The sequence below is a fragment of the Drosophila sulfurigaster genome, chromosome X (assembly GCF_023558435.1).
Source record: "Drosophila sulfurigaster albostrigata strain 15112-1811.04 chromosome X, ASM2355843v2, whole genome shotgun sequence".
NCBI classification, from domain to species: Eukaryota; Metazoa; Arthropoda; class Insecta; order Diptera; family Drosophilidae; genus Drosophila; species Drosophila sulfurigaster.
The window spans coordinates 30,306,547-30,317,632 of NC_084885.1; the positions used below are offsets into that span (position 1 = coordinate 30,306,547).

The following is an 11,086-nucleotide window of genomic DNA, read 5'->3' on the forward strand; positions in this document are numbered from 1 at the left end:
ATCCGAGATAAAACCCAAGTAAGAAAAATGAGCAAAAAAAAACAATTTAATATTTACAGCATGATTCTTAAAAACTAAGTGTTTTTTTCTTAAAAGGAAAAATAATAATAATACAAAAAACAAAATGAAACATTGTTAATTAAAACATCAGATATCATTTAAAACCAAAACAAATAAATTGAAATAAATTACGTTGCCGCTGTTGCTCTTGCTCTTGAATTGCGCGCCACAAAAACATCCAAACGAATGTCGACTGTCGAATGCTATCGATAACAGGTGGCCACCTGGTGAATACCTGGTGTATGTGTCGATAACCGATAGCAGCGTGTAGCGCTTTGAAAGCGCAATGCCGCCGCTGCTTTTGAAGAAGCTTTTGTTTTTTTCCCGTGTGCCAAGCTGCTGCCAAGCAACGAAAACGAGACGAAACATTTTGTGACTGACAACGCACCGCATCCCTTTTGTCCTTGCTGGCTGCTGCTACTGCGTGGGATGCTCTGCTAGTCCAGTAGCCAAGTGTAAACAAATCGCACGCGCCTAAAAATAACTGCTCTGGCAAAATCTCGAATTGTGACCACCAAAAAGAATATTCAGTTGTTGACTTTCGAGCTCATCAAAAGCGAGACAAAAACTGTTGCATACTTTTGCGCGCCAAAGTAAATTCAACGTGAATTTGGATTTGGATATTTTTTTGTTTTTTTTTTTGTTCGGTGTTTGTTTCAATCTCTTTGTGCTTGGCTGTGATTGTGATTAAGATTGAAACTGTGCTGTGACTTAGAATGTACATGTTAATGCAATAATAAGACTAAGTTAGTCCAGGCAATGCGGAGTGCAGGTGAGTTACATTGTTGTTGTTGTTGCTGTTGTTGCCTTGTAGTATGCTTTGGCTCGGTTTATTTTTAAACTCGGAGCTGAAACGTTTAGCTGCAACCGCAATTGCACAAACACGAACACACACGCACACACACACAGACAGAGACGCATACAATGTCAGTTTAATTGGTCCTCAATGCCAAGGACTCTAAGGGCGAGCTGCAACAAGTAGCAAGTAGAAAGTAGAAAGTAGGAAAAGCAGCGCAGTCTAATAAATTGTTACACATTGTGTGTGTGTGCTTTGCTTTTAATTGAACGGTCTATATCTTAAGCTGCTGCCTAATTGGAGTATTAAATCAATAAGCCCCGACCTCATCTTCCCTTCCCTGCCCCCCTTCTACACACATCATCATCTGCATTCATTCGTAGCCAAGCTGAATGAGTGTATTCGTAATTTATCTGAGTACACGACTCTTTCTCTATGTGTGTGTGCGTGTGTGTGTGTGTGTGTGTGTATTTATGATTGTGTACACGGTAAGCCGTCACTTGACAAGGCCACCCAGCCACAGCCACAGCATCAGCCACCGCCTCAGCATCCCCTTTGGAGTGTCAGCTGCCACCTGAAGAGCAGCCCTCAGTTTCGGTTTCGGTTTTGTTTATAAACCTCTTTTTTTTTATTTAGCAAGCTTACTCTCTCCCTCCCCCTCTCTCTCTCTCTCTCTCTTTCGCTTACTTGCTAAATTTGTGTCTATTTTTGGGCAGCCCCATTCGCTAAGTGGGCGGGGCTCGAGTTCTTAAGTCCTTACGCACCCTTTGCGATCCCTTAATCCGCTTTGCTCCCTATCTTTTATCTATTTACTTTACTTCTTTTTTCTTTGCTTCTTTTTTGTTTCTTTATAATTATTAGCTCACACAAAAAAGAGGAAAAGAGAAAGCCCAAAATTTAATAAAATAAAATAAAGGAGGCAACAAAAATATTTGAAATAACTGCCAAAAAAATGCGCGCTTTGAAATCTTTGTTGGAACTTTTTGCACGTGCCTCGAACTCTCACACACACACATTCCACACTTACACATACACATACCTAGACACATACACACACACACACACACACATAGTTGTATTCAATCAAGACTTGAATAGGCTTTTTATGCCCCGAGTTGGAGAGACAGAAAATCAATAAATCGAGTTTAATGAGTATTCCGAAATATTTCGGAAGACGCTTACCCGGAGGCATCCTTGGCTTCCCCCTCAGTCCGTCCCCCCTTCCCCTTCCCCCCGCTCCCCGCTCAACGCTGCACATAAAAGCCAGCTTTTGTCTGTGTGCAACTTTCAGAAGTAGCTCATTGTGTTATTTCTGTTTTTTTTTTCTTTTCGTTTCTTTTTTTTTTGTTCTTGATTGTTGCTAGGACCCAACTCAAGTTCATGTTGCTGACAGCACCCAACTCTTCAACTGTCCATCTACATCTCAATCTCTGATCTCTCTCTCTCTCTCTCTCTGTCTGTCTCTTCCCCTCTCTCTCTCCATTCTGGCAGGACACTTGTTGAAGCCAGCATCACGATGACGACCGCCAACATTGACTACGACTATCTGCTCAAGTTCCTGGTGCTCGGCGATTCGGGCGTGGGCAAAACCTGTCTCCTCTATCAGTACACCGATGGCAGATTTCACACACAGTTCATCTCAACGGTGGGCATTGACTTTCGCGAGAAGCGATTGGTAAGTCAGACAACAGATATATATATTCAGATATAGAATATTCAGAGAAAAAACAAGTCCCAAAATCATGGTCTTAGTACTAAGAATTTTGGGTTCTAAAGTGCCTCAAGAACATCAAAATCCTAATGTCAGCAAACACATCTTGATTTCAAGAACATTTAATATAAGTTCTTATTAATAACAAGAACAAATCTTATAATTTTAAGACCCAAAATCTTATTATAAAACCAACAAAATCTTTTATTATATTTTATTGATTTTTTTTTTTACTATTTATTTATTATTTTGCCATTTTATGATTCAGTTTGTTGATCATTAAACTTCAGTTTAGAAGGGTATTATAATTTGCAATTTCTGCAAGAAATTGATGTAACAGGTTGAAGGAGGCAAGGAAGAAGGTAATTTGGATGCTTAATAGAAAGGTTTAACTGAGGGAACTGTGGTTCGGAGCTCAGAGTGGAGTAAGGGCACAGACGAAGGTTCGAAGCTTTGATAAACAGTGGTTTGTGTCTTGGCTAAATTCCTTTAATTCGAGGATTAATTTTTTATAGAGACTATCGTTTATTTTGTTGGTGTACAATTGTAGCTCTTTAAGATTAAAGAGGAACAACCCTATGAAGAAAGCTACCATGACTACTCTACAGGTTTCTTGGGGGAACTGTGGTTCGAAGACAGACGAAGGTTCGTGCTTTTTTATAAGCACACACTTGTGTCTTGTCTTTAAATCGTCGACTTATTTTCATTTAAACATTTTGAGCAACCGCTTCATTTTGTCGGGGTACAGATTGCAGCCTTCTAGCTCTTACCGTTTAGTCAAAGAGATTCGTCAAAGAGTTTCTACCGAGGCTACTCTGCAGACAAACCCAACCGGGGGAAACTGCGGTTTGGAGTTCGAAGTAGAGCAAAGGCACAGAGAACATTACACATTGATGATGCCAGTTGAATAGTTAGAAGTTAGAAGGATGCATCTCCGACCAAATAAAGTATATATATTCATGATCGAACCGATATAGCCATGTCCTTCTGTCTGTCTGTTCCTATGAACACCTGACAACATGGTATGTTTTGTACTCTATAATATAAATGTATTACAATATCGATATACCAACTATAGCCTTTGGTATATTTTAGTATTTTTGTGGTATATTGTTGGTATATTTTGATATTTTCTGATATAGTTGTTTCATTTCCGACTAAATTTCTGGCAACACCTTTTAGCTTGGTCTTTATCATTGACACAGCTAATTGTTCGTGTTCGCCTTTTATTGCATCGACAATGTTTAACGCATCAAGAAAACTTGTTAAGTTTTCCGCTTTACCATCGAAAAATGGTATAAGCTTTGATGCTGTATTAATGAATTCAATATTGGATTGTGCCATTGTGACTGTTTTGATTTCTATTACACTTGAATGTGTATCAGAATCAGAATCTACAGTTGACATTAGAATGGCTGGGATGGTAAGATTTGCCAAGTCTTGTTCTTGGACTTGTATATCCTCCTCTGTACTAGCCTCAAATTTTACTGGGGTATTCAGAATAGATGGCACAGTTAGATTAAGATTATGTTTCTCCTTTATACTTTGGAGATTATTTCTTAATCTTGTCAATAACCTTGACGTTTCTGACCAATGTTGATCGGTTAATACGTCTTTATGATTATAGATTAATATTCGTGCTTCATTAAAGCAGTCGATTAGGGTTATTGCGTGTCTATCTACTGTGTCTCTGTGAGTTGGTCTATTCTGAGTTAAGCATTTGTATGCTTTTTCAAATCTGATTTTTATATTATGGATTCGTTCAGAAAGTTCTGACCATTCCATAATATGGGCTAGTAAGTGGTTCCTATACGAGGTTTAGTATTTGAATACCTCGTAGTTAATTTCCTCAGATTTCTCGTTAAATACCGTCATAATTTCTATGCCAGGTATTAACTTTAATAATTGAGCCTTTTCTTTATTAGATAGGCCAATAAATGGGGAGAAATCTAGGTCATATGTCCTTATATATATACTTTCGAAATTACATATATACGTGGGACTATATGACACGATGAAATTAACTCTTTTGATTAAGTCTGGGTCTCTTAACAAGACGTTCTTTAAACTCCTTTTTGCTAATTTACTCATAATGTTATGCGATATTATTTTCTATTCTGATCTTATATTTCATATATATATATAATCTCTTTTTTATTTATGATTTTTTTTTCTTTTTTTTTTTTATTACATTTTGTTGTATTTAGCTATTGTTTTTTATTTAGCTATATATTTACTTATTCTATTTGTCTCTATAGACATTAATTTTTCTTAGGAATTTTTTAAATAAAAAAAAAAAATTCTACTTTTACTTGGAAATTCTCATTTAGATTAACAGTTTCCTACCTAATTTTTCGTACAGCTATACGGGCTGCACTACTATCGAGCAAAAAGGTGTTTCGCACGATTATATAATTTGTTTTTATCTTAATTAATTATATTATGTTATATTCTATTCATTAGTTGATTCCTGCACTCTTTGTAGTGCTGCCGGCTTCTGTGCCCTCTGTGGCACTGTCGGTTCCTCGGCCAGCTTGACGTGCATGGCGTTGCCGGTGCTGGGTTGGCACAGGCTTGTTGCTTCCTCTATTCGCTTGTTGTTTCTTCTCTTTGATTGTTGTTGGCCAGCGTGATGCGCGTGGCGTTGCCGGTGCTGGGCTGGCACAGGCTGCTATTTCTTCTACTTCTTCGTAGGGGCACCGGTGCTGGCTGCACAGGTGAACTCACAATGCGGTGAGCTTAGTGGTCCCTCGCAGTCGTTTGGGCATGTCTTCATCAGGGCTGGTATCTTCTTTGCTGGCGGTGGTTGAGATTTGTTATTGATTTGTCGTTAACAACTTTGATATTTTTGATATTCACTGAGTGAGTATGTGGTGTAGGGTTTTCTTTTATCTGTTTCAGCTATTGCTGATAAAGGTCAAGCATGGTCTGTAGCCTTGCTGTTGCCTTCCACGGTGTCGGCCTCAGGTGAATATAATTGCCATTTAATGTGAGCAATTTCTTTATTCAATTTTTTAACCCGGCCACTGCGACCCATAACACTCACTACACTCTACTCACTCAGATTTTCTTTAATTTTTGTTCCAGTTGTTGTTAGCGCATCGCCGGTTGCGTTTCGTTGTTTGCTTATGTTGTCTTCGTTATTTGAGATAGAGATCCTGGAGTCCTGGTCTTTCCTAGACCCACGTCACGGTCGCCATGTTATATTCGACAGTAGTTGGTGGAAGAATTCTTTAGCTTTTTTAAGTTTAATTGAATTAACACATGCACGTCAGTGCAGTTTTGGTTTGGTTTTCATAAATGTTCATTTATTCTAAGTAAAATATTCTCTTACCCTAAGTACATAAGTTCAGCGCGCACTGCGCTGCCGGTTCAGCCGGCAGCGGCGCGGCTGCATTATATATTACTTATATGTATATACTTATATGTCAATGGACAAGCATGCTTTTGTCTTACATAAATTCTTTAGAGTGAGAGAGTGTATTATGCACTTATGCATAGGGCACTGGCGGTCAGCGTGCATATGCTGACTTAGCCGAATTCGCACAAGCGGCGGATCATGTTACGCGCTCACTTGATTTTGTTATTGTTTATTATGATTTGTATGTGGCTGCACAAAGTGTTGCCGCCACATAAGTGCCAAACACAGTGTACACTCGATACAAATGGTAATCACAGTGTACACCCGATATGTATGACATATGTGCATATTACAATATGCTTTATGGAAATTGGGTAGCGGGTATCTAACAATCGAGCACCTTCGACTGTGGCTTTCTTACTTATTATTATTATATATATGTATGATTTCATTTTCAATTGTTATTTGAATTATTTTAATAGATTTTAAATTGAAATTGCTCGGTACACAAAACAAATTAAATAATAAAGACACTAAAGTATCAATTTGAAGTATTTTCACTAGTTTTGAAAATTATTATATATTTTTGTCTTATTATTATTTATTTCTCAATAATTATGTTTTAAGATTTTTCTTTTCCGTTCAACAAAAGTTTATTTTAAGCAAGTTCATTTCACCGAAAAACTATCGATGAAGCACACTCGATAGTAACGTTACTATCTACTATCGATAGTTCAACAGCAGCGTTAAAATTGTTTGCTTCGCCTTTGTCGCCATTTCACAGGTGTACAGCTCCCGTGGACGTCGCCATCGCATCCATCTGCAGATCTGGGACACAGCCGGGCAGGAACGCTTTCGCTCGCTGACGACCGCCTTCTACAGGGATGCGATGGGTTTTCTGTTGATCTTCGATCTGACCAGCCAAAAGTCGTTCCTCGAGATCACCAACTGGCTGGAGCAGTTGCGGATGCACGCCTACACCGAGGATCCCGACGTTGTGCTCTGCGGCAACAAGTGCGATCTCCTCAAGCTTCGCGTCGTCTCCCGGGAGCAGGTCGCAGCGTTGGCGCAACGCTATCGCCTGCCGTACATTGAGACAAGCGCCTGCACCGGAGCGAATATACAACAGGCTGTGGAGCTGCTCGTCGGTCGTGTCATGGAGCGCATCGAGAATGCTGTCTGCAATCGGGACTTTTCTCTCTTGATGGCGCAATCGCGTCGCCTGCCCAATATTGCGTATGGTCCCGATTTGGTGCGTCTCCATCAGCCACAGAATAACGGCAACAATAATAATGCAACGCGTCGCAATTGCAACTGCTAAGCTAAGGGATGATTATGATGATGATGATGATGATGAGGAGGAGGCACTTATTCAGTTACCAGTTTTTATTACCGTTTCTATGTGTACGTTGACTGTAAATAAATGTTTGTTGCTTGTTAACCCGCTGCAAGGATTATCTTGAAACGAGAAAGAATGTAGAGTTCCTTTCTCTTAGAGCTTGAGGGCGTTCCATTTCCATTCTCCAAGCTTCGTTTGAAGTTTCTGGAGGTATTCCATTTATTCTTTATTCTAACAATCTCCATTCCACTTTGACCTGATCCCAATTTATTTCCTTCCTCTTCTGCAAGTCTTTAACCCTGAAGGAACTGCAATTCCATTCCAAATATTTCTTCCTCCTCTGAACATTGTCTAGGATTCCAATTGTCCAGGAATTACATTTCCTACATCTAGCTACTATCTCTGCTCCTCTTTGCCAGTTCTTTATCTTTTAAGCAAGTTTTATCCCTCTTGCAGATCTGATAAATTAACTCAATTCCAGTTTCCTTCAAAGATTTATTTTATACCTCACCCAATTACAGCTTCTCCCCTTTCTAAAATACGATTTATTCCTTTTCCAGTGAAAAAGAAAATCCTTGTCCATTTTTTTTTCTTCCTCCCCAAAACTTCTCCAGGAATCCCATTTATTCCTATGTCTAGCGAGATTAATTCTGCTTTGTCCTGATAATTTACGTCCATGCTCTTCAGAGCCTCAAAAAATATATCACCACAGAAGTTTTATCCCTTTTCACTTCACTTTCTCCCTCACTTAACCCAATTAAATGCTCTCCTTCCTAAAATTTCATTTACTTTATCTCGGACCCCAAAGAGATCTCCGTTCTTCTTTTACCTGATCCGGATATCTTGTATTACCTTCTAAAATCACTGATGGCTTTTCTACTTCCTTGAAGCAACTAAACCAAATAGTTGTGCACTCTTCATTTGTCACCTTAGGGATTGCTCTCTTTTTTCTCTGAACCGCTCTTTCCCATGTCCTTATCTTCCTCCCAAAACACCCTCAACTCCCATTGTACTTTCGCTTAGGTTCTATTTATTCACACATTCGATATGCAAGTCTCAGCGCCAATCCCAGCCAGTGCCAAGACCACAGACGTGTCCTGCTGCTGCCGCTGCGCTCCTCGATCCATTGGCGATAGTAGTGGACATCGGTGTAGACGCCGGGCAGTCCGGGCTCGGCGCAACCAAAGCCCCAGGAGACGACACCAATGATGCGACCCTCGTGGACCAGCGGACCACCCGAGTCGCCCTGACAGGAGTCGGTACCACCCTGAAGGCGGCCAGCGCACAGCATGCCCGGAAGCAGTCCGTTGCCATAGATGCTGCCACACGTCTGATGTCGTATCGTGCTCACATTCGCCATCAAAAGTACATTCGAAAGTGAGTTCTACACAGCATAGAAAGCATTAGTAATCCCCGAACTCCCAATGTCCTAAATAACTCACCTCCTCGGTGCGTCCCCAGCCTGCCACGAGGCAAGTGGCGCCCACAGGCGTCTGACGAGTGGCCAGCTCAATGGGTGAAATGGTGGCTTGACTGTTGTTCTGTGCATTCCTCGCCAGACCCGACTTCAGAAACATGATGCCCACATCGTCCCGCATGCTGTCCGGACTAAAGCTGTTCATGTAGGCCATCGAACTAACGTCGGACACAATCGTGGCGTTGTTGCGTTCGTAGCGATTCAACGTTCCCAGCACGACAACAAACTCACTCGGTTTGCGGTAACGTTTACGCACCGTGCTGTGAACGGAAAGGAATATATATATGTATATACAAGCTAATTTTCTTCCTCATAGTCCACTTACTTGTAGAGACAATGGGCTGCAGTCAGCACCTTGTTGGGAGCAATCAGCGAACCGCCGCAAATGTGTCCGCTGCCAAAGTTCCTGTCGTATTTCCTCAGACGTATGGAGACCAAATGCTTTGTCTCATCCACACGGGCAACGGTGCCATTGATGATGCGTGACTCTATCGATTCCAGTCGATCTGTTGGTTGAGATTGTTGTTGCTGTGCGGCAACTGGAATAGAATGGAAAATGATAAAGGTTCGTAGCTTGGATAAGCAGAGGTTTGTGTCTTGGCTAAATTCCTTTAATGTGCGGACTTTTTTTTTAATTGAGAATTTTGAGCACCTTCCTTTATTTTGTTGGTGTACAAATTGCAGCCTTCTAGCTCTTGCCGTTTGGTTAAGGAGTTTTTGCAGAGAGTTTCCTTTAGAATAATAAACCTATGAACAAAACTACCTTGGATGCTCAGCAGACAAACCCAACCGCAGGAAACTGCGGCTCGGAGTTTGAAGGACACAGACCAAGGCTCGAAGCTTTGATAAGCAGTGGTTTGTGTCTTGGCTTAATCCGTTTAGTTCGCGGATTTCTTGATCACCTCCTTTACTTAGTTGGTACACAAAATGCAGCCTTCTAGCTCTTACCGTTTGGTTACGGTACTTTAGAATAGGAAGAAATCTATGAACAAGGGTAGCTTGGATGCTCTGCAGATAGAGCCATCAGGGAGGAACGGCGTTTCGGAGTTTTGGAGTAGAGTTAAGGCACAGACAAAGGTTCGTAGCTTTGATAAACAGTGGTTTGTGTCTTTGTTTAATCCGTTTAGTTCTTAATTACCTCCTTCATTTTATTGGTGTATCAATTGCAGCCTTCTAACTCTTACCATTTGGTTAAAGAGTTTCTGTAGTACTTTAGAATAGGAATACAATTATGAACAAAGCTACCTTGGATGCTCTACAGATACACCTAACTGTGGGGAACTGCGGTTCGGGTTCAGAGTTCGGGAAATTCTTTTCAATTGATCATTTTTAGCAACCGCTTTATTTTGTTGGGGTACAAATTGCAGCCTTCTAGCTCTTACCGTTTGGTTAAGTAGTAGTACCTTTGAATAGGAGTAAAACCCATGAACAGAGCTACCTTGGAAGCTCTTCTTCTCCCCAACTGGGAGAAACTGCGGTTCGGAGTTCGGAGTAAAGCAAGGGCACAGACTAAGGTTCCGAGCTTTGATAAGCAGTGGTTTGTATCTTGACTTAATCTGTTTACTTCGCGGACTTCTTTTTAAATACTTCTTCATTTTGTTAGGGTACAAATTCTAGCTCATACTGTTTGGTTAAAGAGTTTCTGTAGTGCCTTTGAATAGGAGTAAACCCATGAACAAAGCTACCTTCGAAGCTTTTCAGCCAACCTTAACTGGGGGAAACTGCGGGCTCGGGGTTCGGAGTTCGGAGTAGAGCAAGGGCAGAGAGAACATGACATATTGATGATGCCAGTTGGATGGTTGGAACAAGATACGAAATATCTGTTGCATTTGTAAGTAGTTGTTGTCTTTGTATCTTTTTGAAATTTTACGTCAATTTCCGCCTTTGACAAGCTTGATTAGAAACCCGAAGAGACACAGAAGTGTGTAGAAGAGGGTGCTATCATCAATTATTACACTAACAAGCAATGCAGGGGGTCGCTGCGTCTTTCTCTATGTCTCTCTCTCTCTCTCTCTATTTATAGACAAAGATATAGAACCGAGTAATTGAGAAGTGTGAGATGAAGTTTGTTTATCTTACTTGTTTCACTGGAAATAAACACGAAAAACGCGGCACACAACAAATAATACACACGCTGCATAATCAAGATTTTATATTATATATAAAGCAAAAAAAAATAGTAAGAGAAAAAAATATGCAAAAAATAATCAATCCAAATATTTAAACTTAAATCGAAGTAGTCACAACCGAGTTCGGAGTCAAACTGAAATTCCAAACACACATCAAATTGACATCAAGTAGAGTTGTTTCAATTGGCAATCAGAGGCGAGACTTATTATCAG

The 11,086-nt window shown here is 40.4% G+C and overlaps 2 protein-coding genes across 2 annotated transcripts; one reads left to right on the plus strand and one right to left on the minus strand.

Annotated features, from left to right (window-relative positions):
- The first annotated feature begins 265 nt into the window (after nucleotides 1–265).
- LOC133847259 (ras-related protein Rab-27A) lies at nucleotides 266–7,378 on the plus strand. Its single transcript, XM_062282166.1, has 3 exons — nucleotides 266–832; nucleotides 2,348–2,531; nucleotides 6,713–7,378. The coding sequence occupies exons 2-3, from the start codon at nucleotides 2,373–2,375 to the stop codon at nucleotides 7,247–7,249; spliced, it is 696 nt and encodes a 231-aa protein (XP_062138150.1). The 5' UTR covers nucleotides 266–832; nucleotides 2,348–2,372; the 3' UTR covers nucleotides 7,250–7,378.
- An 882-nt stretch (nucleotides 7,379–8,260) lies between these two features.
- LOC133847257 (trypsin alpha-3) lies at nucleotides 8,261–10,885 on the minus strand. The gene is made up of 4 exons (XM_062282164.1): nucleotides 10,824–10,885; nucleotides 9,070–9,283; nucleotides 8,710–9,004; nucleotides 8,261–8,651 (listed from the first exon to the last, which is right to left on the minus strand). Exons 1-4 carry the CDS (start codon nucleotides 10,882–10,884, stop codon nucleotides 8,298–8,300), a joined length of 924 nt encoding a protein of 307 aa, XP_062138148.1. The 5' UTR covers nucleotide 10,885; the 3' UTR covers nucleotides 8,261–8,297.
- Nucleotides 10,886–11,086: the final 201 nt, after the last annotated feature.

Excerpts from the sequence above, each read along its gene's own strand:
- LOC133847259 (XM_062282166.1), top strand. The coding sequence starts at position 2,373 with ATGACGACCGCCAACATTGACTACGACTATCTGCTCAAGTTCCTGGTG. Across the intron at positions 2,532-6,712 it reads ACTTTCGCGAGAAGCGATTG|GTGTACAGCTCCCGTGGACG; the intron begins GTAAGTCAGACA and ends GCCATTTCACAG.
- LOC133847257 (XM_062282164.1), bottom strand. The coding sequence starts at position 10,884 with ATGCAGCGTGTGTATTATTTGTTGTGTGCCGCGTTTTTCGTGTTTATT. Across the intron at positions 9,284-10,823 it reads GTTTATTTCCAGTGAAACAA|TTGCCGCACAGCAACAACAA; the intron begins GTAAGATAAACA and ends ATTCTATTCCAG. Across the intron at positions 9,005-9,069 it reads GCAGCCCATTGTCTCTACAA|CACGGTGCGTAAACGTTACC; the intron begins GTAAGTGGACTA and ends TTCCGTTCACAG.